This window comes from Artibeus jamaicensis, unplaced genomic scaffold (genome assembly GCF_021234435.1).
Source record: "Artibeus jamaicensis isolate MK-2021 breed Jamaican fruit bat unplaced genomic scaffold, CSHL_Jam_final contig_1132, whole genome shotgun sequence".
NCBI classification, from domain to species: domain Eukaryota; kingdom Metazoa; phylum Chordata; class Mammalia; order Chiroptera; family Phyllostomidae; genus Artibeus; species Artibeus jamaicensis.
Genome location: NW_026521221.1, coordinates 2,372,169 through 2,395,301, shown reverse-complemented (window position 1 = coordinate 2,395,301; position 23,133 = coordinate 2,372,169). Strand labels below are relative to the sequence as shown.

The 23,133-nt window shown below is 36.7% G+C and overlaps 1 protein-coding gene across 3 annotated transcripts in view; it reads left to right on the top strand.

The window, feature by feature from the left end:
• DPH6 (diphthamine biosynthesis 6) overlaps window positions 1-17,090 on the top strand; it is a 161,183-nt gene extending 144,093 nt beyond the window's left edge. The window contains exons 7-9 of one of the 3 annotated variants that reach the window (XM_053666303.1): window positions 3,948-4,042; window positions 10,271-10,358; window positions 15,721-17,090. In XM_053666303.1, the coding sequence (XP_053522278.1) occupies window positions 3,948-4,042; window positions 10,271-10,358; window positions 15,721-15,726 (189 nt within the window). In that variant the 3' untranslated portion in view covers window positions 15,727-17,090. Of the gene's footprint in view, window positions 1-3,947; window positions 4,043-10,270; window positions 10,359-12,615; window positions 12,976-13,016; window positions 13,139-15,720 lie in introns of those variants that run through there. The other 2 variants (XM_053666300.1, XM_053666302.1) reach the window with 2 other exon arrangements.
• Window positions 17,091-23,133: the final 6,043 nt, after the last annotated feature.

Sequence of the window (23,133 nt, the reverse complement as noted above, 5' to 3'; positions counted from 1 at the left end):
TCTCAGGAAATTTAGTCTGGCTGTGGTATTCACGGACTGGGAGGAAAAACGAGTGTGAAATGCTGCTGCACAAAACCGATGTGAGAGCTTGGAGTGTGAAGTCACTGAGGGCAGGGTAGGGAACACCACTGCACAATTGTGATGAAAGGATTAAAAAGAAATTATCACCAAATTGTCAGAAGCCGGGAAAGGAAGAATCAAAGATTGGTCTATGCATAATGACTCTGAGATTAGAAGCACGTATATTTGTAGAGAGAACAGATAAGCTTGGTTTTAAACATACTGAGTTTTAAATGATAACAAACCAAAGGCATATGTTTTTAAACTATGAGGTTGGAGCACATTTAAGAGACTTAAGGTTTGTTTTCTGTCGTCGTTCTGTAGAGAGTCAGGACAGGACGTTAAATTCTGCTTTTGTCTACTGCTAAACTACAAAACCTTTGCACATCAATCTAGTTCTCCTCTCTGAAAAAGGGAAGAATAAAACTAGTGGCTATTTTCTTATTTATTATGGGCTGGACAGCACTTTAGGCTTTCCTATGAAGTAGGTCCTGCATCATCTCCGTTTTACAGATCAGCAGTCCGAGGCTCGGAGAGTTTGTGTGGCCTAAGATCACACAGCCAGAAAGTGGCAGAGCCAGGACTTGAACCAAGGACTGTCTCCAAAACTACTGCTGGTAACTGTGTATGTGACGCTGCTTTCACTGTGCCTCACCACAATATGTGCTTCCCTCTTTTCACAGTTAAGCTGTGTATTTATGAAGTGCCTACTAAGTGCCATATTCTGTGCTAAATGCTTTTTTATGTATGATTTTGCTTAATCATGTTACAAAATGAGAAGTTGCTATAGTTAAAGTTTCCATTTTATAGGTGAGGAATCACTTAGAGGGTACCTACCGAAATGTACTTTCCCAAAGTCACGTCGCTGGGAAGTAGCAGAACTGGAATTTGAAATCTATCTGATTTCAGAGCCTATATGATATTTTATTGTTAAAAGTCGCTTTGAGGATCATTTTATCCACTTTAAGGCATAAAGCAAACAGTCTTTATATAGTAGTGATGGCGTTATTATTAGCAGCAGCAGAATAGCACAAAGGTGGTGCTTGAAGCCACAGCGGGCATGAACTGTCCAAAGGAGCAAATTGAGAGAGGAATATCTTACAGAGACAGTGATGAGGGATATTTATAGTTTAGGAACAGTATGAGGGAGAGGAGCCTGAGAAGCGTAACAATAGTTTAGAAAATTTAGCATCATGGAAGCCTGAGGAAGTAATTGCAAAGATTCCAGGCATCAGTGGTATCACATGCCACATAAAGTTTGGAAAGGATCAGGGCATTGGTCCCTCCCAGCAAATTGCTGCTTGTGCTGAGACACCAGCAGACTGAACCACCATCCATCCAGCTGGGAATTTTCCTCTTCTCTCTTTTTAAGCTTCTCTATTCAAGAATTCATTATTTCAACCTCCAAAAAATCTCTCTCTCAGAATTATCTGCCCTCTCCTCTCCATCCTCACTGCTACTTCCCCAGTTTGGGAAATCTTCACCTCCTGCCTAGATTTCTCCAGCAACTTCTCAGTTCTTTCTGCTTCTTGACTTACTCCCCCACCAGCCCATTCTCTCCTGTGCACACAGAGTGCTTCTAAAAGACAAATGAAATCAAGGTTTTCTTCTTAAAACCTGTCCATGGGTTCTCATTGACCTTAGGATAATGACTTAGTATGGCTTATGAAGCACCATAAGATGTTTTCTTTCTAGTTTTCAGCCTCATCTCACTATCACTGCTCTAGTGATGCTCCATTTATGCCAAAATTAGTTCAGTTTCTAGACCCCATCACGGGCTCTGGGACCTAACATTTGCTGTTTCTTCTGGAACAGTTTTTCCTTCTCTCCCATCTTCTCTCTTTTCCTCTGTCCCTCCCTCACTCCCTCTAGCCTTTCCAGTTCCTCATCCTCCAGATCCTTTGAGAAGTCTTTTGAGTTCCTTCCAGCTAGTTCTCCTGCTTTACATTCCACAGCATCTCCTGCACCCATTACAGCTATCACTACCTTTTTTTGTAAGTGCTAGTTTAACTTTCTATCTCCAGATAGTAGGCTGTTTTATGCATAATTTTTGGTTGCTCCCATTGCTAACCCCAGCACTTGAAACAATGCCAACCCCACAATAGATAGTCAGTAAAACCCCTCTTGAATAAGTGCTGTGAGTGAATAGATGTAGCGTGGGATTGAGGTGGATTTTAGGAACCTCATCATTTTCTCTGGGGGGGGGGGCAGGGTGAGGGTGAAGGGTGACTTCATTTGCCTTCTTTTTCAATTTTAAGATGACTAATGGATAAATAAGGCTGCTTTAAAAGAAGAAAAACCTTGATTTAATTACAAAGTCTTAGAGTTATGATTATTACCATCTTTTAAAGGGATAAACAATTAAACAAGGAAATCACAATGCCCTTAACCTTTTCAGTTTAATCATCAGTAGCATTCAGATTGGGTTATTATGAATGGAATATTTATCTATATAAATGTGTCAGAAAAAAATAGTACCACATAAGTCATTTTCTTCTCATTTACTAGGGATTTACTTTTTCCATGCTCAAACTCCCAGACGTTCTTATAAGCCATGAAATGACCCAAGTCATTCACATCTGTTCAAAATGATTTTTAAAAAGCTTATCTTAACAGTAGTTACATGAGAAACTAATGTTCCTCTTATCTGCTCCCCTAAGAACCAACTGCCACGATTCTGCCTTGCTGATTTCTCCGCTTCATAACCCGACACAGTGAAAATTTACTTGCTTTGCTCCTCTGATTGCGTTTACAGAAGTCTTCCTTCCCTCCCTTCTTTTGCTCCATGGCTCAGTAGAATTCTCATAGATCCATGCTTTAAATCCCCAAAGGCACATAGTCGTCAGTAGTTGACATGTAATGCATTCAAATAACCAAATCTGTAAGTGCGTAAGTATGCGGGTAGAACTGAAGACCTGGGCCACCGTCCCAGCACTGGCCGTAACAGAGAACATCAGTCGAGTCACTCTTCCTTTGAGGTACCTGGACTATGGGCCAGGAGAGGCTGTCAGCAGAGAAAGGTATGAAACTCAGAATGAAGGCAATGGAATCGTAGTGATAAAGCCCCGACACAGGAGCAGAGAGAGTCTGATACAGCTGGTGAGGGCTCCTGAGCACTGATTCCAGCCAGTTCGGAGATTAGTTTACCATCAATATCAGCATCATTTAAATAATATAGCTTATATTGCTATAAATCACCGGGGTTTTGTTTCTTTGCTTGCTTGTGTTTTTCACTTCAGGTTTAATAAGATGACATAATACGCTCCAACTTTTTTTGGAGTTAGGTCTTTCTAAAGCTGCACACAAGAACTTCACTAGCTCTCAGTACCTTTGCAGCTCTACTACTAACAATAACCTTAAGCATAATAACCATGTTTGTGGCTTCTCTTGTTCGCAGGTCTAGGAAAAGGCCTTAGATTGCTTTCTTTCTGTCTCTGAAAAAGGCTCTAAACACTACCTATTTTTTTCCCTTTCACATGTAGGTCAAAGGGCAGGAGGAGAGCACAGCTTGGCTGCATATATTCTCATGTGACCTACATAATGACCTAGTACCTGCCCTTCTCAGCCTCCCTTTAAATCTGAAGCTACTATATTCCTAAAATTTATAGGATTTTTTAAGTTTTTCATTTACACATAAAAATGTTGGTTGCTCACATTTTTCGTAAGGATCTGGAATTATTAAAAATCCTAAGCTTTATGATAACATTTTCACATGGCTTTAAATGCATTTTTAAAGCAAAAATAGAAAGTTATTTTCCTGTAGCTTGCAAATCTATTTTGAAATTATTTCTTACATAAACATTTTTCAGACAAAATAGTATGTTAATTGAGCATCATTGCTCTCTAATTTTAGGCTTACTGCTTCTTTTTCTTATTTTTATTTTCAGCTTTCCAAGAAATACGGAGTCCATGTTTGTGGCGAAGGTGGAGAGTATGAAACATTCACTTTGGATTGCCCTCTCTTTAAGAAAAAAATAATTGTGTAAGATATCATTTCAACCTTTTCTTTCATTAAATGTAAGTGTTGGAAGCAACTTAACATTAAGCTTGAGGCAACTTGTGTTGGGAGAAATAGAACATGTCCTCTAAGTTCACAAACACTCAATTTGTTTAATGCCAGGGAAGTCGCCTGTGTATCTAAATCAATACCTGACAAGATGAGGCCTTCATAGAAGGCTATAAACTTTTTAGACATCGCACTTTCGTTTACTTGCTGATTACGGCCTGCAGTAAAACTGGTACCTACACACTGACACTTTTATCCTCTCATGAAGTGTGAATTGCCTGTATTATTTACCTTTCATTACAGCTACATTTGATAAACGGCCACATCGCTCCCATTGACTTCATCCTCTTTCTCCTTTTCCTTGGCTTTAACAGCATAGAATGGTAACATTAAAACATTTCTGTTCAATTATTTGGGGTTGTTTTTGGAAATAAACTTTGTTTTTAAGTGAATTCAGTGTATGATGAGCAGTGCGATTTCTCTGCCATAAATTGTTAAAATTAGTGTAACGCAAAACGAACTTTCTTCAGTCTGTTGCACTATCTGTACTCTAATTTATGTCGCTCTTCTCACGGGCTAAGAGAGCACTTTGTCCGCTTTTCCGAAGCTCTTCTGCTGCTTGGAAAGACTGTTAGAATTAGGCTTGATTTCAGAAATCCATCTAATCAAAGATTGGAATTCTGTACTGAATGAACAACTTTAATATTTTCAACACTGAGAGGTGACTTCTTTGTACATAATGATGATGAGGGAAGGATAGATCTAAGAAAATTATGATGACTTTAGGTGAATTTTCTAAAAAATGTATTTACCTTGTGAAACATGGCTAAGACATTTTTATTACCATATGCAATATTCACTCACTCTTGCTGCTTTCATTTTTCTCTAACTTTTTTCCATTAATAATCCTCAACATAATAATACTTTATGTGACAAATATTTATCAAGTACCTATTATGTCCAAGGCTTTCTTCTGGGCACCACTGGTGTTCACCCAGTTGCTGCTGCCCAAGGGCGGAAGGAAGACACATCTGTACATGTTATGATACAAGATGGTGAAGGGTAGGAGTCATAGGAATAAGTTCATAAATCAAACATACTTCTCAAGCTCTGATGATCACAAAACAATTCATGAATGAACTGTGCACAGGTGTTATTTCTCTGAAATAATACTCTGGTTATTCAGAAAAGCATTTGTACGGTAGGATGAAATTACAGTCTAATTGCAAACTTGCAATATATTTACTTATTAATGTAGGATTTGTTAATGCAACTTAGAAAAATGATAGAAAAAATGCCAAAGAATAACGCTTTTTCTTATTTACTTGACAAGGTGAGGTCCTAGAGCACCCAGAAGACTTTGTGGTTAACCTAGAATTGTAAGACATGCGCTTCTTGACACTACGTTACCAGAAGGTCTGTTTATCATAGTACCTGAGACCCGGAAAATGTATATTGTCCACCTCCCTTTGTAGACAAGAAAACTAAGCCTGACCGACACAATGGCGTGGGGGGAATTTGTTGTGCCAGTAAAGAGACAGGTGTCAGGTGAGGTGTATTAGAAGCCTCTAGTGCCAAAAAGAGCTGTTCAGTGCACCCGAATGTTCAGTTACTGAGGCACCTTATGTGGGTGGGACTGTGCAGTGTGCCACCCTGCTCAGCTCTTCCTGCGAGAACGGTCAGGCGGATCAACAGTGCGTGGCGAGTGCAGCATGCGGCTGTGGGCCCGGGGGGCACCAGGACAAGCGCTGTCTTTTCACTCATTTGTCAGTCGGTCTGTGATTCGATTCTAATGCTTAAGCGTCTTCTTTGCTTTTTCTTTCAAAAGCTCTGCCTCACCTCAGCTTCATTACTGTCTTACTTGATTCCTTTCCCTAGATTTCCTTCCCGTTTCTCCCCACTTTGCGAAATCCTGCCATTTTTAAAGGCTGCTGTTGCCTCAGCACTTGTTCTCATACCTGAACTCTCACAGCACACAGTTGGCACTAACACGTGTTTGTTAAATGTCGCTGAATTAGCTTGATGTTCTTGTTATTTATTTTTATATATCCTATTTCACTCTTATGTATTCCTGTTTTAGGCTATAACTAGAGGGTTGGGTTGGCACATATCCTAGTTTAAAAAGAAAAAGGATGCCACCTACTTACTATATACAAAACCTTTGCTCCTCTTTGAAATAGAAAGTGTCCTTATCATACCTGCTGGTAAATGTGGTGATGTGACTGAATATGCATTGTACATTCTAAAACTGAGTGTAAATCAGGTATTTTATTTAGAGGTAATTTTCCATATGATACAACTAAAAGATTTAAGTTTAGTCCCTATGACTGTTAGTTAACAATTGTCCATTAGTGATACTGGATCCTGTAACTCAAGATCCACTGTTGGGACAAATCTAACAAATTTTCTTGTTATATTTGATGCGATGCAATTAGCATGCAACTAATTGATGATCAGGAATTCCATTTCAAGTGTCTGGTTCAAATTTTTATAAAAAGGGGAAGACCACCTACCAAAAAATACATGTTTACATGCAAAAATGATTTAATTATAATCAGGGATTTTTTCAAACACAAATTGACTCTTTTATTATAATGAAGAAATTTAGAGAAATTAGTGTGGTTCTATCAGTTTATTATGAGATACGTTTTGCCCCAAATTCCAATTGATGTTTTTATAATTTTATAGGAAAGATTAGTATAGCAGTCTTTGGAAGTAATTTTTTTTGAAATTTGAACTAGAGCATTTATAAATTCACTTTTTGTATCAATTAGTATGTGATTACTCTCCTAGAGATAAAAACTTTTAGATCAGAAAAATGAAGCTTTTTCTGAAGATCCTTGCTGCAGAGAATTATAGTCTGGCCTGCAAGAGAAGTGAACAACTGTAGGTCCTGGAATAAATAACCTTTTTTATTCCTCCACACTTTAAATATATATGTAACATCTCAGGAGAACTAAAATTCTAATGTATTAATAAAAATGATAATTCTCTTTGTTAATGAACACAAGGTTCTAATGTCAATATTCGATACAATAACACGTTTCCATTTGAGTTGTCAGTGTTACTATACTACTGCTACAGAGTTGCTACATATGGGTGGATGGGTGGGAGGATGGATGGAATAATGGAGAGAGCAAGAGGAAGGAAGGAAGGACAAAATTCTATTTTAAAACACCATGTGCTCATTTTCCTATTCCTATTTCCTACCCATTTAATACATAACTCAGCACAGAGCATAGTAATGTGGCATTATCAGTAAGAATACATGGAGTACTTCCCTTCTCACCTGGGAATTTATTTAAATTTACACACTATTGTATCTAAGTTTTCAGACCTATAATGTTCACTTTTATTATGATGCTAGAGATGCTATATGGTGTTATGGTATATATGTGTGGATTTTTCATGTGGATGTTATACATACAGTATGTATGTAGGAAAAAGTATATATTTATGTGAAGAAAAGTAATTGAAAAACCAGTGTGGGTTTGTGATAGTTTCAGTAGATAGTATGTAAATGTGGAAACACTCAACAAACTTAACTATACATTTATTTGTTTATTTAATGAATGTCTAATAAATACCAGACAATGTACTCTGTACCAGGCCAGTGGAAGAGATGGGGTGAGGGGACAGGCATACAAAAATCAGCAACACTTGGTCTCTCTCTAAAAAGGAAGACATGTAAACAAAGACAAAATTATACAGTGGATGTGTTGTGAAGGACTATAAATACAGTACCAAGGCACATCGAGGAGCAAACTGGCCCTGTCTGAGGATACCAGGGACGCCTTCACAGCAATGACATTGGAGATGTCTGTGAGGATGTGAGTTCACAGGGAGTTTGCAGGTGCTTTTTTAGAGGAGAGGGAGGAGTCAAGACCATGGCTGAGTCTCAATTGTTTGTTTGTTTGTTTGTTTGTTTGTTTGTTTGTTTGTTTGTTTTGAAGTGAGGAATAGAGCCTGACCTTACACTTTCGGGGCATGGCATCAGAGAAGAGAGGCAGAGACCTGACTCAGCTTCCCTTTTGAAATTTTAGCTAGGGGTGGGCCGTTACAACACATCAGGGAAAGTGTACACAGGCCAGCTCTGGGCTCCAGAGAAGCCTCGGTTGTTGAAGAGGTAGTTGTACTGGTACTTGTACTGATAGGGAAAGAGGAGAAGGGTAGCCAACTTGAAAACATTTTTGTTGTGGCATAATGGGTATTAATTTTCTGGGTTACTCTGGGGTTATCCCAGCAGATTCTGCTCTTCCATTTCTGAGAAATACATGAAATAAACAGAAAACAGAGATCCTTGAAAGTCGAATTTCAGATGATAGTTTATGAAAGAGAAAAGAGCAATAATGGTATTATCCTGTTTGAAGCTACAAAAACCAAAAACAAAAAAGTTCATTTAAGAACTAGACTCTCCCAGTTGACTCTGGCTTCGTATAGTAAGTGGACTGATGTTGGTCAGTTAGAGATTGTGGATTTAATAGTATCCATAAAAATTGAATTCCTCTTTCTTTAGTGCTCAGAATGTTGTGTATTTTCTGTGAATGAAAGTCTTGATTTAGAATGGAGTGCCACATCAATTAAGCGAGCTATTTGCTATCAACCTTCTATTTCTAGTGGGGACAGGGAAGGCCTGAAACCCTTTCTACTGATACAGCATTGGTTGAATTCATTATAGTTTGGGGGCACTTCATTATCAGGGATATCAAAACCAAGCTGCCTAGATCAGGCATAATTAAGGCTCAGGGTCAGTTTCCAAGGCTAAGTAAGATCAGGAGCAGAGAGATCAGAACTTAATGTAAGAGTGAGATCGTACACAGGCATTATAATTTGAACCTGACTGATGAGCCAAGATGGGACCAGGACAGGCAGCTGTGGGGTAAATGGAGAAACAGCAAGACTGGGGCTAAGAAACCAAGAAAGGTCAAGCCAGGAGGCAGAAGGCAAGGGGGCTTCTCTCTATTTTCCTTTTCCCTCCTGCACGTCGTACCTGGAGGCAACTTTTGGTTGATGTAGCCTGTGAAGGCAGGTTCTATCCGTGATATTATTGTGACTCTTGAATGATTCTATATTGATTATATAATCAGTTATCTTCCTTTTAATTTCATAGAAGCCTTTTTCATTTTATTTTTCTAAGCACTAACAAGATGCGTATTTGATACTAATGGTTTATGATGGTAGTCGACTTTTTTATTATCACAAAACATTTTCTTTTTATTTCTAGTCTGTTAAGGGGAAAGTAAACAGGTTTTGCCCATGAAAAGTTAGTATTTTGGAGTCAAATATTTGGAGTTTTCTTCCATTGCCACTAAATAACTGCATTTCATAAGGTGTTTCAAAAAATATCTTATGTTAGTGGCAAAGAATCAAATAAAGTAATAATTTATTTTACTGTCCTACAATGGGTAGAAAGCCAACTATGTGTTAATATAAACCATGGAGCTAGGTCCCAAGACATTTAAGAAATATGAGGAACTTCTATTTTAAAATTTCAGTTAAAATGCAAAACACTATTGCTTTCTTAATAAATAACAATAAAAAATAATTAGTTCTTAGACATTCACACATAATCTTAGTTATTCATATGTGCTTTACAGGGAATCTTTGATAAAAGTTAGGTTAATTTGCATGTATCCATATGGTGCCAGCAAGCAGTTCATACCATTTTACCTGAACGTGGTAATTACCATGTCAGGCAATCAGTTTTAATAGCAATGATATTGCAGTGTGAAGAGTTCACCTAGAGCTTAAAACCATCACCAGTGCTGCTTTTGTAAAGGATAATTGAGATTTTCTGTGAAACACTCAATAAATTACCTTTTGAAAATGAAAAGAAAAATGAAGATAAAGCACTATTGTTAAATGGTTAGCCCATACCAAGCAAATTTTTTAAAATGAAATTGAATAGGAGTTTTAAGCCTCAAAATTGTTCAGAGCTTTGAGTGAACCTGAAAGTTGAACTGTGTGTCCTCATAAAGATTAAAAGTTTTTTTACTTTTTTTTTGAAAGTTTAGTATCCTTGATCCTTCTCCCAGTTCAATATCAGATTATTAAAAATCGGTGTTAAATACTAAATGTTGTGACTAGTGGAAATAAATACAAAATGAAAAAATGAGGATTTTTTTGTCTCCTCCAGTCACAGCAGTAGTGATTTGACGCAGTTTATTTAGTAAATAAATGCATTATAAAATTTTTGTATTTCAGAGATTCATCAGAAGTAGTCATACATTCAGCTGATGCATTTGCACCTGTGGCTTATCTACGCTTTTTAGAATTGCACTTGGAGAACAAGGTGAGTAAACTAAGATTCACAGTGATTTCAAGAGACAATCACTGAAATTGGTTCTGTATATATAATACTATTGGGTTGGCCGAAAAGTTCATTTGGTTTGTTCCATAAGATGGCTCTAGTAGCACTTAGTTGTCTTTAACTTTATTCAAAACAGCTTTGTTAGATTGTATTGTGACAGCTGTCATATCAACATGCATTAAAAAGAGATTATCAAAATTGGTGAATTTTTGTGTAGCCTTTTTAATATTGAAGATGGAAGAAAATATGCAATATTTTTGCCATATTATAGTTTATTATTTCAAGAAAGATAAAAGTGGAACTGAAACGCAAAAAAAAAAAGATTTGCGCAGTGTATTAAGAAGGTACTGTGACTGACTGAATGTGTCAGTGGTTTGCAAAGTTCTTGCTGAAGATTTTTTGCTGGGTGATGCTCCACACTCAGATAGACCAGTTGAAGTTAATAGCAATCCAGTTGAGACATTAATTGAAAACAGTCAGTGTTATACCACATGGGAGATAGCCAACCTACTCAGAATACCCAAATCAATAAAGTTTTTGGTGAAAATGAAAACTTTTTTTTTATTTTACAGAAAAAACTATGTTGACTTTTTCACCAGCCCAATATAACAACAGACAAAAGGGTAAAAAATTATTTTAGCATTAACAGTTTTTTCAGATCCTAGATCAACAACTAAGAATTTTGCAAATGTTTATAGTTTTCACAGCACTACATGATGCTAAAGTTTTTACATTTCTAAAGCATTGTAGTTCAGTTGAAAGGGGAATCATACTTGTTCTGTTTAGAAGGTACCTAGTCACGTAACATGAAAAATAGAGACATTTATTGAAGAAGAAAATACAAGAAACATTGTACACAGGACAGTGATACCTCAGTAGGCAAAGGGTGCCCCTTCAAAGTAGGCACCTTGGGACCTCACACAGTTCTCCTATCAGCTACCCCATTGTGTTTTCCTGAATCTCATTGATGGTCTGAAATCTCTTCCCTTTCAAAGATGACTTTAGTTTGGGGAAAAGCTAGAAGCCACAGGGCACCAAATCTGTGCTGTAGTGGGCTGAGTCACCTGGGTGATTTGATGTTTCACAAAAAACTCTGCATGAGACATGACACCTGAGGAGGCATGTTGTCGTGATGAAGCTGCCGATCACCAGTTGCCCATAGCTGTGGCCTCCTGAATCATGCCAGTAGTTTCTGTGGAAGAATGTTCAGGCTTAATACAAATATATGATGCAGATTCATTGCTGTACTCGCTCAGTCATTGTGAATGTGATGGCCACACAGTATACATGCTCACTCAATGGCATCTACAACCCCCGTTGACTAGTACAGTGAAGTCATCATTGTTCACTCATGTGCGTTCCAGTCCACTCTCCTTGGCTGCCAGGTTATATCAATGTCTCACCAACCATTATCATCAATATTATTAACAATGGCTTGACTTTTTCTGGACAGACCTCATATATACATTAATCAAAAAGAAGACAAGATAGTTTATAACCAAATATTAAATTACCTAGTGAAATAAGAATTTGGTAGTTGTCCATAAGGCTTAGGGAAAACCTTTGAGTATGAATTGAATTTTTATCATGCAAAGTTTAAGAAAGAAGGAAAGGAGAAATAAAAGCTTTTCAAAAATATCCAAGGGAACAGAAGCACAAGTAAGATAGAAAATGAGGCAGCGGTGTGACAGTTTTATTTTACATACATTGATTAGCACGATACAGCAGAATGTAATTGTGTTATGGAATAGGTAAAGATCTGGATTAGCCCCTGGATTAAAAAATCTGCTCCTTGAGCCCTGGTCCATGTGGCTCAGTTAGAGGATCGTCCTGTAACCAAAAGGTTGCTGGTTGGATTGCCAGTCAGGGCACATGCCCAGATTGTGGGGTCAATCACCAGTCGGGGCACATGCAGGAGGCAATAGATGGATGTTTCTCAGGTCAGTGTTTCTCCCTCTCCCCCCTCCCCTCTTTCTCTCAAATGAAAAGAAAATAAATCTTTAAGAAAACAAAAAAAAAGTCTGATCCTTGAGATATAAAGGATTGGAAAAAGTCTTCTGCATCTTTAGCCTTCTATCACCAAGTCTTGAGACATGCCCACATTTGTATACATGATAGAGAATCTGGAGAATCAAGAGTGTTGATGAGGATTGGAGAAGGAAAGGACAACATGATAGCCCCAGAAATCTCAGCAGGAGTTTCCAAAAGCAGTGAATAGTTATTGCTGTCCTTCCTCCAGAAAAATCAGGATAAACGGGATTGAAGAGAGATCATTGAATTGGGCTGAAAGAAGACTCTTGGTGACCTTTTACCAAAAAGCCGGTAACCCTCAAGAGAATCAAGTTACACTACCCAAACATCCTGCAGACCCACTGAAAGGAACCCCTTCCTTCTAGGGCTCTGCCGCTTTTGCTGCCTTGTGCTCACACAGAAAATCAAAACCACCAAATTCTTCCTTAGACGCGTCAGCCCTTACATGTTCTGCTGTACGTAAATAGCTCATTATTCACCTCGTTTTGGTCTCTCATTGGTTTTCACAGTCCCATTTTCCTTCTTGCAGAAAAGAATGTTACTTCTTTAATGTGGGATATTTACTGATACTGAATAAATATGGTGCATTTCCCTTTTTTTTTCTTTTAGGTGTCCCCAGTGCCCGACAACTGCAGAACTTCCAATTATATACATAATTCTTAAAAAGCATTTTCAAACATTGTGTACTAAGCTGCCATTTTAATATAAAAAGTTACATAGCATTTTCTCAATTATTATGTCCAGCTTTTTCTCATTACATTTTTATCTTCAGAAAAAGTTATAGGACCGTTGAGTAATTGGGGAAATGTGAATGCCTTGTTCATTGTATCGCCATGTTATTCAGGATTCGCTCTGACTTTGGTTACCACTCCCCATTTGTGTCCTATATATGATGTGTGTCCTGTATTGTTTTGGTTTTTTTACCTTTGCTGCATTTACAACCCTCACGTCTGTGACTTTCTTTTTTGCTTTTATAACACTAGTTTATTTTCCTCTTTGTCTCTTTCCTAATCTCTTCTCTTCCAATAGCATCATGGTGTAGAGCCATTTGAAAATAAGAATGAAAAGGCAATCAATTTATTTAGCCAATCAGGTTTATTCTATTGGGTGTCACCCAAGTGCTTTGTCATTTTTTTCAGTATATGCATTGTTTCAACATTATTGCACAATCAGGAAAACTACCATTAACTTGTGCTGGTTATTTTATAACTAATTTTTATAAAAAGCAGTTTTTCAGTATTACCATGCTGCTTTTAAGCAATTTTTTAAAAACAGATTTTTAGAGCAGTTTTGGGTTCACAGCAAAATTACAGTTCCCTCTCTGCACACAAAGTCTCCTTATAATTGACATCCCCTACCAGAGTGTGGCACTTGTTGCAACTCATGAACCTACAGTGACACATCATAATCACCCAAAGTTCATAGTTTACATTTTCATTCTCTCTCCGTTTGTTGTACATTGGACAGACGCATAATGACATGTATCCATATTATGTATTGTACAGAATATTTTCATTTCCAAAACTACTTTACATGCTCCACCTAAATATTGATTAACTTCACCCCAACTCTGGCAACCATTGATCTTTTTCTGGCCTCCATAGTTTTGCCTTTTTCAGAATATCATATAGTTAGGATAATATAGTATGTTGGCACTTTAGGGTTGGCTTCTTTCACTTAGTAATGTGCATTTAAGGTTCCTCCATGTCTTTTCATGAGTTTTTAAGTGCTGAATAATATTCCATTGCCTGGATATACCAATTCATCCATTCACCTACTGAAGGACATCTTGGTTTCTTCCAAGATTTTGCAGTTAAAAATAAAGCTGCTATAATACATCCAGGTGGAAATTTTTGTGTGAACCTAAGTTTTTTTAAACTCTTTTTGGGGTAAATACCAAGGAGCACAATTGCTGGATTATATGGTAAGAATGTTTAGTTTTACAAGAAACCACCAACTGTCTTCCAAAGTGGCTGTTCTGTTTTGCATTATCACCAGAAATGCATGAGAATTCCTGTTGCTCTATATCCTTGCCAGCTTTTGGTGCTGTCAGCATTTTCTTTTGCTATGTTAAAAGGTATTTAGTGGTATCTCATTGTTGTATTCATGGCATTCCCTTGATGACATATGATGTGGAGCTTTTTTTCATGTGCTTATTTGCCAGTTCTCTATGTTCTTTGGTGAGGTGACTGTTCAGCTAACTTGCCCATTTTTAAATATAACTCTGTTTTCTTATTGAGTTTTAAGAGTTCTTTGTATATTTCATGACATTGTTTTACCAGCATTATACAGGGTCCAGCACAAATAATACCTTTTTCTTATTACAGAATCTTTTATTACAAAAGCGTAAGCATGTACTCTGTAACATAACAGTATCACACTGAAGTATTCCACGTGACATTTTAGGTGAAATGTTCAAATTTCTGTCCATCTCATGTGAGACATTCACATGCCCTACCAGCCACACTTAGTGGTGTTACTTCTGCCAGACCCTGTATTTTGCAAACATGTTCTCTAGTCTATGGCTTGTCTTCCCATCATCTTGGCAGTCTTCTACAGAGAAGTTTTAAATTCTAATGAAGTCCAGCTTACCAATTACTTCTTTCATGGATCATGGCTTTGGAGTTATTTCTACAATATCATTGCCAAAGCCAAGGTCATCTAAATTTTCTCCTGTGTTATCTTTTACACATTTTATAGTTTTGTGTTTGACACTGGGGTCTGTGATTTCACTTTGAGTTAATTTTTGTAAAGGGACATAAAGGTCTAGATTCTCTTTTTAAAGATGTGGATGTCTAGCAGTTCTAGCATCATTTATTGAAAAGACTATCTTTTCTCCATTATATGGTACTACTCCTTTGACTATATTTGTGTGGACCTATTTCAGGATTCTCTGTTTTGTTCCATTGATCTTTTAGTCTGGTTTTTTTTTTTCCACTAATACCATGATGTCTTGATTACTGTAGTTTTGTACTATGTCTTGAAGTCAAGTAACGTCAGTATTCTTACTCTGTTTCTTCTCCTTCAATACTTTCACTTTTCCCTGTAAGCATTAGAATTGGATTGTTTATATCCACAAAGCAACTGGCTATGATTTTGATTGGGATTACATTAAATCTGTAGATCAACTTGGAAAGAACTAACATTTTTAGTTTTCTTGCCCATTATCATTGAATATCTCTCCATTATTTGGTTCTTGTTTTTTTTTCCTTCATCAGAGTTTTGCTTAAACATTTTTCTGTCTTCATTGCTATAACTTAATATGTTAAATGTTTCCTCCTTTGGGACTCAGTATTTTTTTTTTTTTTTGCAGATATAAGCTCTAAAGTCCTTACTGTGGATCCAGAGGGAATTAGTGAGAGTTCCTTCCCCAGAAATCCCATTTCATCCCAATGTCCTGAGTACAGCTTTGCCCAAGTCCCTAGCTTTACTCCTGAGCCAACCCAGGTACTAGAGAAAGGGATGCTATAGAAGGAAAACAAAGTATAATTAACAAAAGAAAGATGAATAAATAATAGGGGGGAAAATGACAGATACTCTTCCACATGTTTTATCAAAATCACATTGTCATTTCAAACTCATATAAACAAATAAATTAACACTCTATCCCGAATAATAGTGACCTCAAATGCAATATCTCGAATACCAATCTGAAAAATGTACTGCCTAAATTCTTTAGTTTTCATTTACTCTGTAACACATTTACAATCTAGCTTGACCTTATTTACTCTTTTTTTAGTCTTCACAGTCCTTAATTTTTCCTGATACAGTTGGCCACCATCTCTTTGAAATTCCCCCTCTAATGGTTATATGTCATGTTATTATTCTGACATAAATTACCTCTCAAGATTTCTTTTATATCCTCCAGTAGCTTCCCTGCTTTTTATCTTCAACATGTATATATGCCTCAAGTTGTTTTTATGGACCCCTTCTTTTTTAGTATTTTCTCTTTCTGGGATTTTTGTCTTTTCCAACAAATTTATTTTTTACTTTCATGCAGATGACTCATCAGTCTCTTAGCAGACTTGGTAGTCTCTTATTAGTAGACTCATCGTTCTACTAATAGCTACTTTTTTCCTTAACTCGTAATCGTTATTTCTGACTAGCTATTGGGCGTGATTGCCTCTATCAAGCTCACATGTACAAACATAGAACTCATTTTTACCTCCAAGTATACTTTTTCCCTGTTTTTGTTACTTAACCCTACTGTTTTACCCCAAGTAACTCAGGCACGGAATGTTCACATCATCTCTTAATGCCTCTGTTCTGCCATGTACACTCAGTTGGTACTAGTCCTTTATTAGCTCTAATATGTCTCTTATACTGTGACATCTCCATTTCCTTCCTCTAGTTAAAGTTGTATCTTGATCAAACTTTTCAGCAAGATAGAACTTAAGCGTTCATTTTCCCCATATTCTATTCCAGTAGCATATTGATTTTCCATTCTAGTTTTTGTTTCTGCATGAAAATCCATAACAGTGTTATATTGTTTTCTAAATAAAGAAGGTGCTTAGCCATGAACTAAGAACCACCTAAGGTGTTGGCTTACATCTTCAGTCTTATTCCCAGAACTCCTGTACATGTGTCCTTTTGTCCAGTAATATAGAAGCATTGGATACTCTCCTACAATGCCTTCTGCATCTCTCCTCCCTTGCCTCAACTTATTCTTTCTTCCCTTTATTTCTGTTTACATCCTGCCCATGAGGCCAGGTTGAATTCCAATACTCCTACATTTAGCCACAGCAGATGGCCTGCCCTAACACTTTGTTTCCTTTATTCTTGTGACAAACATTAACTTTATGTTATAGTTGTTTAAGGACTTAATATATCTATGTTGTAGACCGCTCTGCCTGGTTTTAGGAATTGTATCTCTACCCTCTGTGGCTAAGGGCGAGAGATGACCTTTGGAATTCCAGCCACAGGAGACAAAACTTATCTCTGTTAGTAAACAGCTGCCTCAGTTTCCTCTCTCTGCCCCCAAAGCTTGGTTGGAAGTCAATGACAGGTAAGACTCCTCATAGCGGGGAGCAACCTAAGCCACACTCGATCACTTGGGAGGCCTTCATGGAAGGACTCAGGGGGCTGCAACAGGGAGCAATGGACTCTTGCCCCACCCCCGCACCCCCACCCCCCGGCTTTGACAAAGCCCGAGTCCCCATGTCCTCTGGGAGAAGTGCTTCCTGACTCTAATCCCCTTAAGCCTGAATATCTGATGGGGAAGGATGCAGCTCCTTGCCTTGCCAGAGCGTGTCCTGGGGAAAAATCTGGCATCACAAAGACTTCCTGATAAACCTGTGAAATCTGCTCTGCTAAGAGTGTTTTCATTCATATGTTAAGGGTACAAGCAGGAAACCCTAAAACTCTGTTCCCGACAGACTCTGACTTATACTAAGCCCTCAGATTTCTTTGAAATGTTATCTACTGTTTGATCCTTCCCACCTGTATTCCTGTGTTTTGCAACTCAATAAAAGCCCTTGGAGGAGTGAGCTCAAGGCCTTTTTCCTCTGGGAAAATGGCCACTTCTCCTCCCCAAGCAGATCACATCATGTCTCCGTCATGATTACTCTCATCTGTGGCGGTTGGGGGGGACTTGTGAGGAAAGTATCCCCACGCATCTACTAGGTTATACATTTCTTGAGGACTGTTCATATCTTTACACCCTCTGTAATAGCTATTAGTTCTACAATTAGAATTTTGAAATTTGATGATATTATTTTCATACTTCATTTTTTTACAGAATTTTATAGACATGTACTTTTCATTTTATGTTGCATACCATTTAATAAAAGTCATTTTCTTCTTTGTTTTTCTTTTATAGTTAGAGAAAAATGCTCCAAGCATACTGAAATATAAAACATAATCTTTAGAAAGGTTTTTCATGTAAATTTATCACTAAGATTTTCACTTTGTATGTGATGACCCTTAAACTTTCTTACCGAATAATTAATCTATTTAAATTTTTCCTTAAGTTAAAATCTTAAATTATTAATGTGGGTGTATCAAGTATATCACCTAAACATGGGATCCCAAACAAAATAATGGAACAATGGAAAGCTCCAGGTTAAAAATGGGAGCATATATTAAAATTTCTTTGGTGGCCCTGACTTTATTGCTCATGGCAAACTTCATGCTAAAATGTACCATACATCACTACAGTGACAGGCTCGAGAAAATGAAAAATACAAAACTTTACATAAATCAGCCAAAAGATCATATTAAAATGCCTAACCTTTACAGAAGAATCAAGACTTTTACTTTTAACTATTCAGAAGCTTTCTTCCTTATGTAGTAGTTCTTTCAGATTTTTCAAACAGCTTTATGAGAAGTAATATTTCAATAGTTGGCAAAGCCATTGCCTTTATAAAGAGACAAGGTTCACAGAAATTTAGCCCCAATTTTACTAATGTATCCTATTAACATTTAGCATTTAATTGTTTTTTATTGAAAATAATCCCATGGGACAATTATATGTTACATAATTATAAAAGCTAACACTCCTAGAAGTTGTAACTTTTAAAAACACTATATTCTCATAGCCCATTTTTGGCTCTTTTATTTTAGTTTGCTTTATTTGAAAAATATCAAATATATTTTCAAAATTATATCTTTAAGCCATTCTGTGCTTTTATTTTTCTTTTTTAATCCAACAAATGCCTACTCTGAGCACCTACTCTGTTTTAAAATTTGTTAAGCCTATGTGGAATTCATGATAAATATGAGCAAATTATAGTGTAGTTATAATTATAACTTTAAATCAAAGTTATTATTATTCCCAGCATTATGATTACAGTGACAGATATCACTTGTCTGGCTAATCCGAAGTTATGACCATAATGTTGATTCAAGTAAAGAGTGATGTCTAAGATCACTCTTTAGAGTAAATACTGATGGAGGCATGGAAGACACACACACACACACACACACACACACACACACGCACTTGAATAAGAATAGTAAGAGATAGGCATTTAGTAATCAGAATGGTAATACTGGTTTCTTTGGGGAAAGTGGACATGAAGGGGGAAAATGCAGAAGAGCTTAATTTTTTATAATTTCTGACTTCTTACAATGGGCATATAGTTTTAAATTTAAAATATTTGATTAAGAAAATTAACTGAGGTGAAAGGGAATAGTGTAGTGAATTCCAGTGATAAGTACTTTAAAAAGTTATTCTACAACATTTTAGTAGTCTAGGTAGAAAGAAACTTACTAGGCCCCTTTAGAGCACAAGTGAAAAATATATATATAATGACCAAAAGTATTTGGATGATAGGACTCTTGAGTACATTGTACACAGGAATTTGCTCTCTACACTCTGACCAGCATATAAATTCAAAGATCCCTTTGTGGAAATATGTTGCCACTGCCTTCATTCCACCTCAGAGATGCAGGGGTGGGCAAAGCAGGTTTACGGTTGTGAGTACGTAAAACACAGAGTCTATTCTTACATTATTATCATTTGTTAATTATTATACTCTTTTCCATACAAATAACTGTAAACCTAGTTTTTCCCACCCATTTCCTTACAGAAGAGACAAAGGAAGGAGGTAGATAAAAGATAATTTTTATTTACCAACTCTTGGTTTAGTACAACTTTCCCACCCCACTCCTCTCCCCATCTTTGCCCTCAGGCTAAAGAGAGAAAACTGTTTTTGTGAAAGGGAGTAAGCCATTTAGCAGGTTTTAAAACCTAATTCCATACACCTCAATGATATAACTTGGGATTCAGATGGATTTTGGCCTTAGGTAGCACTGAATTGCTGCTTCTACAAATAGTCATTGGAGCAGATTAATGCATTAAGCATCAAAGGTGGGACAACTGTAACTGAACAACAATAAATAGATACATAGATAAATAAGCATCAGATTCACCTAAATTTAAATTGCTTCTTGTCTAATTCCTGTCTCAAGTGCATGAATTTCAGCATTAACAACAATGCAGCACTCTGTCAGCAAGTCCGAGTCAAACTGGGCAGTGGAAGACTATTTTTGAACCTAAAAGCTGTGGTACACTTATCAGTTTAGGGGGGGATAATAAAAATACCCAGTTAATTGATTTCCTTCTCTGCTTTCAAACTGTAATTGACTTTTTTCTTTAAAAATGTGTTTAGTTTTGGAAAGCACTTTATCTGCCCTGCAGTCCCCAGTGATAGCTTTGCTGGATAGAGTAATCTAGATTGTAGGTCCTTGTCTTTTATTACTCTGAATACTTCTTGCCAGTCCCTTCTAGTCTGCAAAGTTTCTTTCGAGAGATCAGCTGTCAGTCTTATGGGAACTCCTTTGTAGGTAACTCTCTGTTTTTCTCTCACTACTTTTAAGATTCTTTTTATCTTTAGCCTATAGCATTTTGATTATGATGTTGTCTTGGTTGTTTCTCTTTGTTTCCATCTTGTTTGGGACTCTCTGTGCTTCCTGTACTTGTCTATTCCCGTCTTCAAATTAGGGAAGTTTTCTTTCATTATATGTTCAAATAAGTATTCAATTGCTTGCTCTTTCTATTCTCCTTCTCTCACCATGAAGATTCAGATGTTGGATACTTTTGAAGTTGTCCCAGAGGATCCTTAGACTATCCCTGGTTTTTTTTGGTAAAGCTAAAGAAGTTCATCGCCATCAAGCCATTATAATATGAAATGTTAAAGGGCCTTATTTAAGGAAAAGATCAAAACTGTGAACATTAAAATGACAAGAAATTCACAACTATCAGCAATTGAATCTAAAGAACAAACCTAGGAAATAAGCAGAATGGAAACAGAATCATAAATACAGAGATCATTTGGAGGGTTATCAGTTGGGAAGGGGAAGTGGGAGAGTGGGGGGAAAAGGTACATGGAATAAGAATTATGAATTGGTAAGTACAGATTAGACAGGGATATGTTAAGAACAGTGTAGGAAATGGAGTAGCCAAAAAACTTATATGCACAACCCATGGACATGACCTAAGGTGGGGGCACATAGCCAGAGGGAATGGCAGGAACCGGTAGGGGGGAGGGGAAAATTGGGACAACTGTAATAGTATAATCAATAAAATATTTTTTTAAATGTACTTACTTTTTATGCTGTCCCTTGCAGCCTATTGTTGTGTGATTGTTTTTTAAAAAAGTAAAGTTTCTGATTGGTGTTTTTATAACATTTCACTTTGGTAATTTCTTATAAAAGACAAGTGGCATTGTACTTACTGGTTTAACATGTATATTGATTGCTTACATCTGTTATTCACACAATGAAGATACAATAGTGAATTGAACATCTGAAAGTTATTTTTTTCATGGAGCTTTTATTTTATGGAATGAGACAGACTAATTAATCAAAAATATAAAATAGAGGAGATGGTGGGAAAGTTCCTCACTGACCATGCAAAAGGAGTTTGGATTTTATGGAATAAGAACAATCTAAGAATCCTGGGCTTCAGTGGTGACAAATTTAAACACAGATTGAGGGTAATAAGAGTAGTCTTTGGTTACGTGGCAGAGAGTAGTGCTGAGCTGTGGTGTTTGAGATGAGGTACAGAAGGGGTAAGGCTCTTACCAAAAATCTGAGGATACAGTTATTCAGTAAATTGGAATACAGATCAAAAGAAAATATTCAGAATAAAACATGGGGAAAAACAACACAATATATATTAGAAATTAAAAGAAACAGAAATGGTGAGGAAGTCTTAAGTACATACAGTTAGAGTATCAAAAAGAGGAGAAGGATAATGGGATATTTAGTGCAATATTTGAAAAGATGTTGGCCAAGAACCTTTCAAAATTGATGGAACACACAAAGGAATAGATTCAAGAAGTCCTATTAACCACAAATAAAATAAAATGATAACCATATTTAAGGAAAGAAAGGAGATAAAAGACTTATACTTGGAAAAGTAGAACACTAAAAGAAGAATTAAGGAAGATACAAATAAATAGAAGCATATGCTGTTTCATGGATTGGGGGAATTAACAACATTAAAATGGCCATACTACCCAAAGCAATCTATAGGTGCAACATAATTTTTATTAAAATACCAATGGCATATTTCACAGATCTAGAAAATATATCAAAAATGTATATGGAACAAAAAAAGACCCCATATAGCCTCAGTAATATTGAGAAGGAAGAACAGAGTAGGAGGGATCACAATACCTGATATCAAACTATACCACAAGGCCATAGTAATCAAAACAGTCTGGTACTGACCTAAGAACAGACACATAGATCAATGGAACAAAATAGAGAACCCAGAAATAAACCCAAGTCTCTATGGTCAATTAACATTTGACAAAAAGGACAGGAGAATAAAATGGAGTAAAAATAGCCTCTTCAACAAATGGTGTTGAGAGATCTGGACAAGTACATGCAAAAATACTAAATTAGACCACCAACTTATACCATACACCAAAATAAACTCAAGATGGATAAAAGACCTAAATATAAGTTGTGATACCATAAAAGTCCTAAAAGAACACATAGGCAGAAAAATTTTAGATATCCCATGCAGCAATATTTTCACCAGTATGTCCCTTGGGGCAAGGGACATAAAAGAAAAAATAAATGGGACTACTAAAGAAACCATCATCAAAATGAAAATGGAACTGACCATATGGGAGAACTTATTTGCCAATGATATACTGGACAAGGGTTTGATCTCCAAAATATTTAAAGAACTCATTTAATTCAACACCAGAAAACCAACAATCCAATAAAAAAAATGGGCAAAGGACCTGAATAGACACCTCCAAGGAGGATA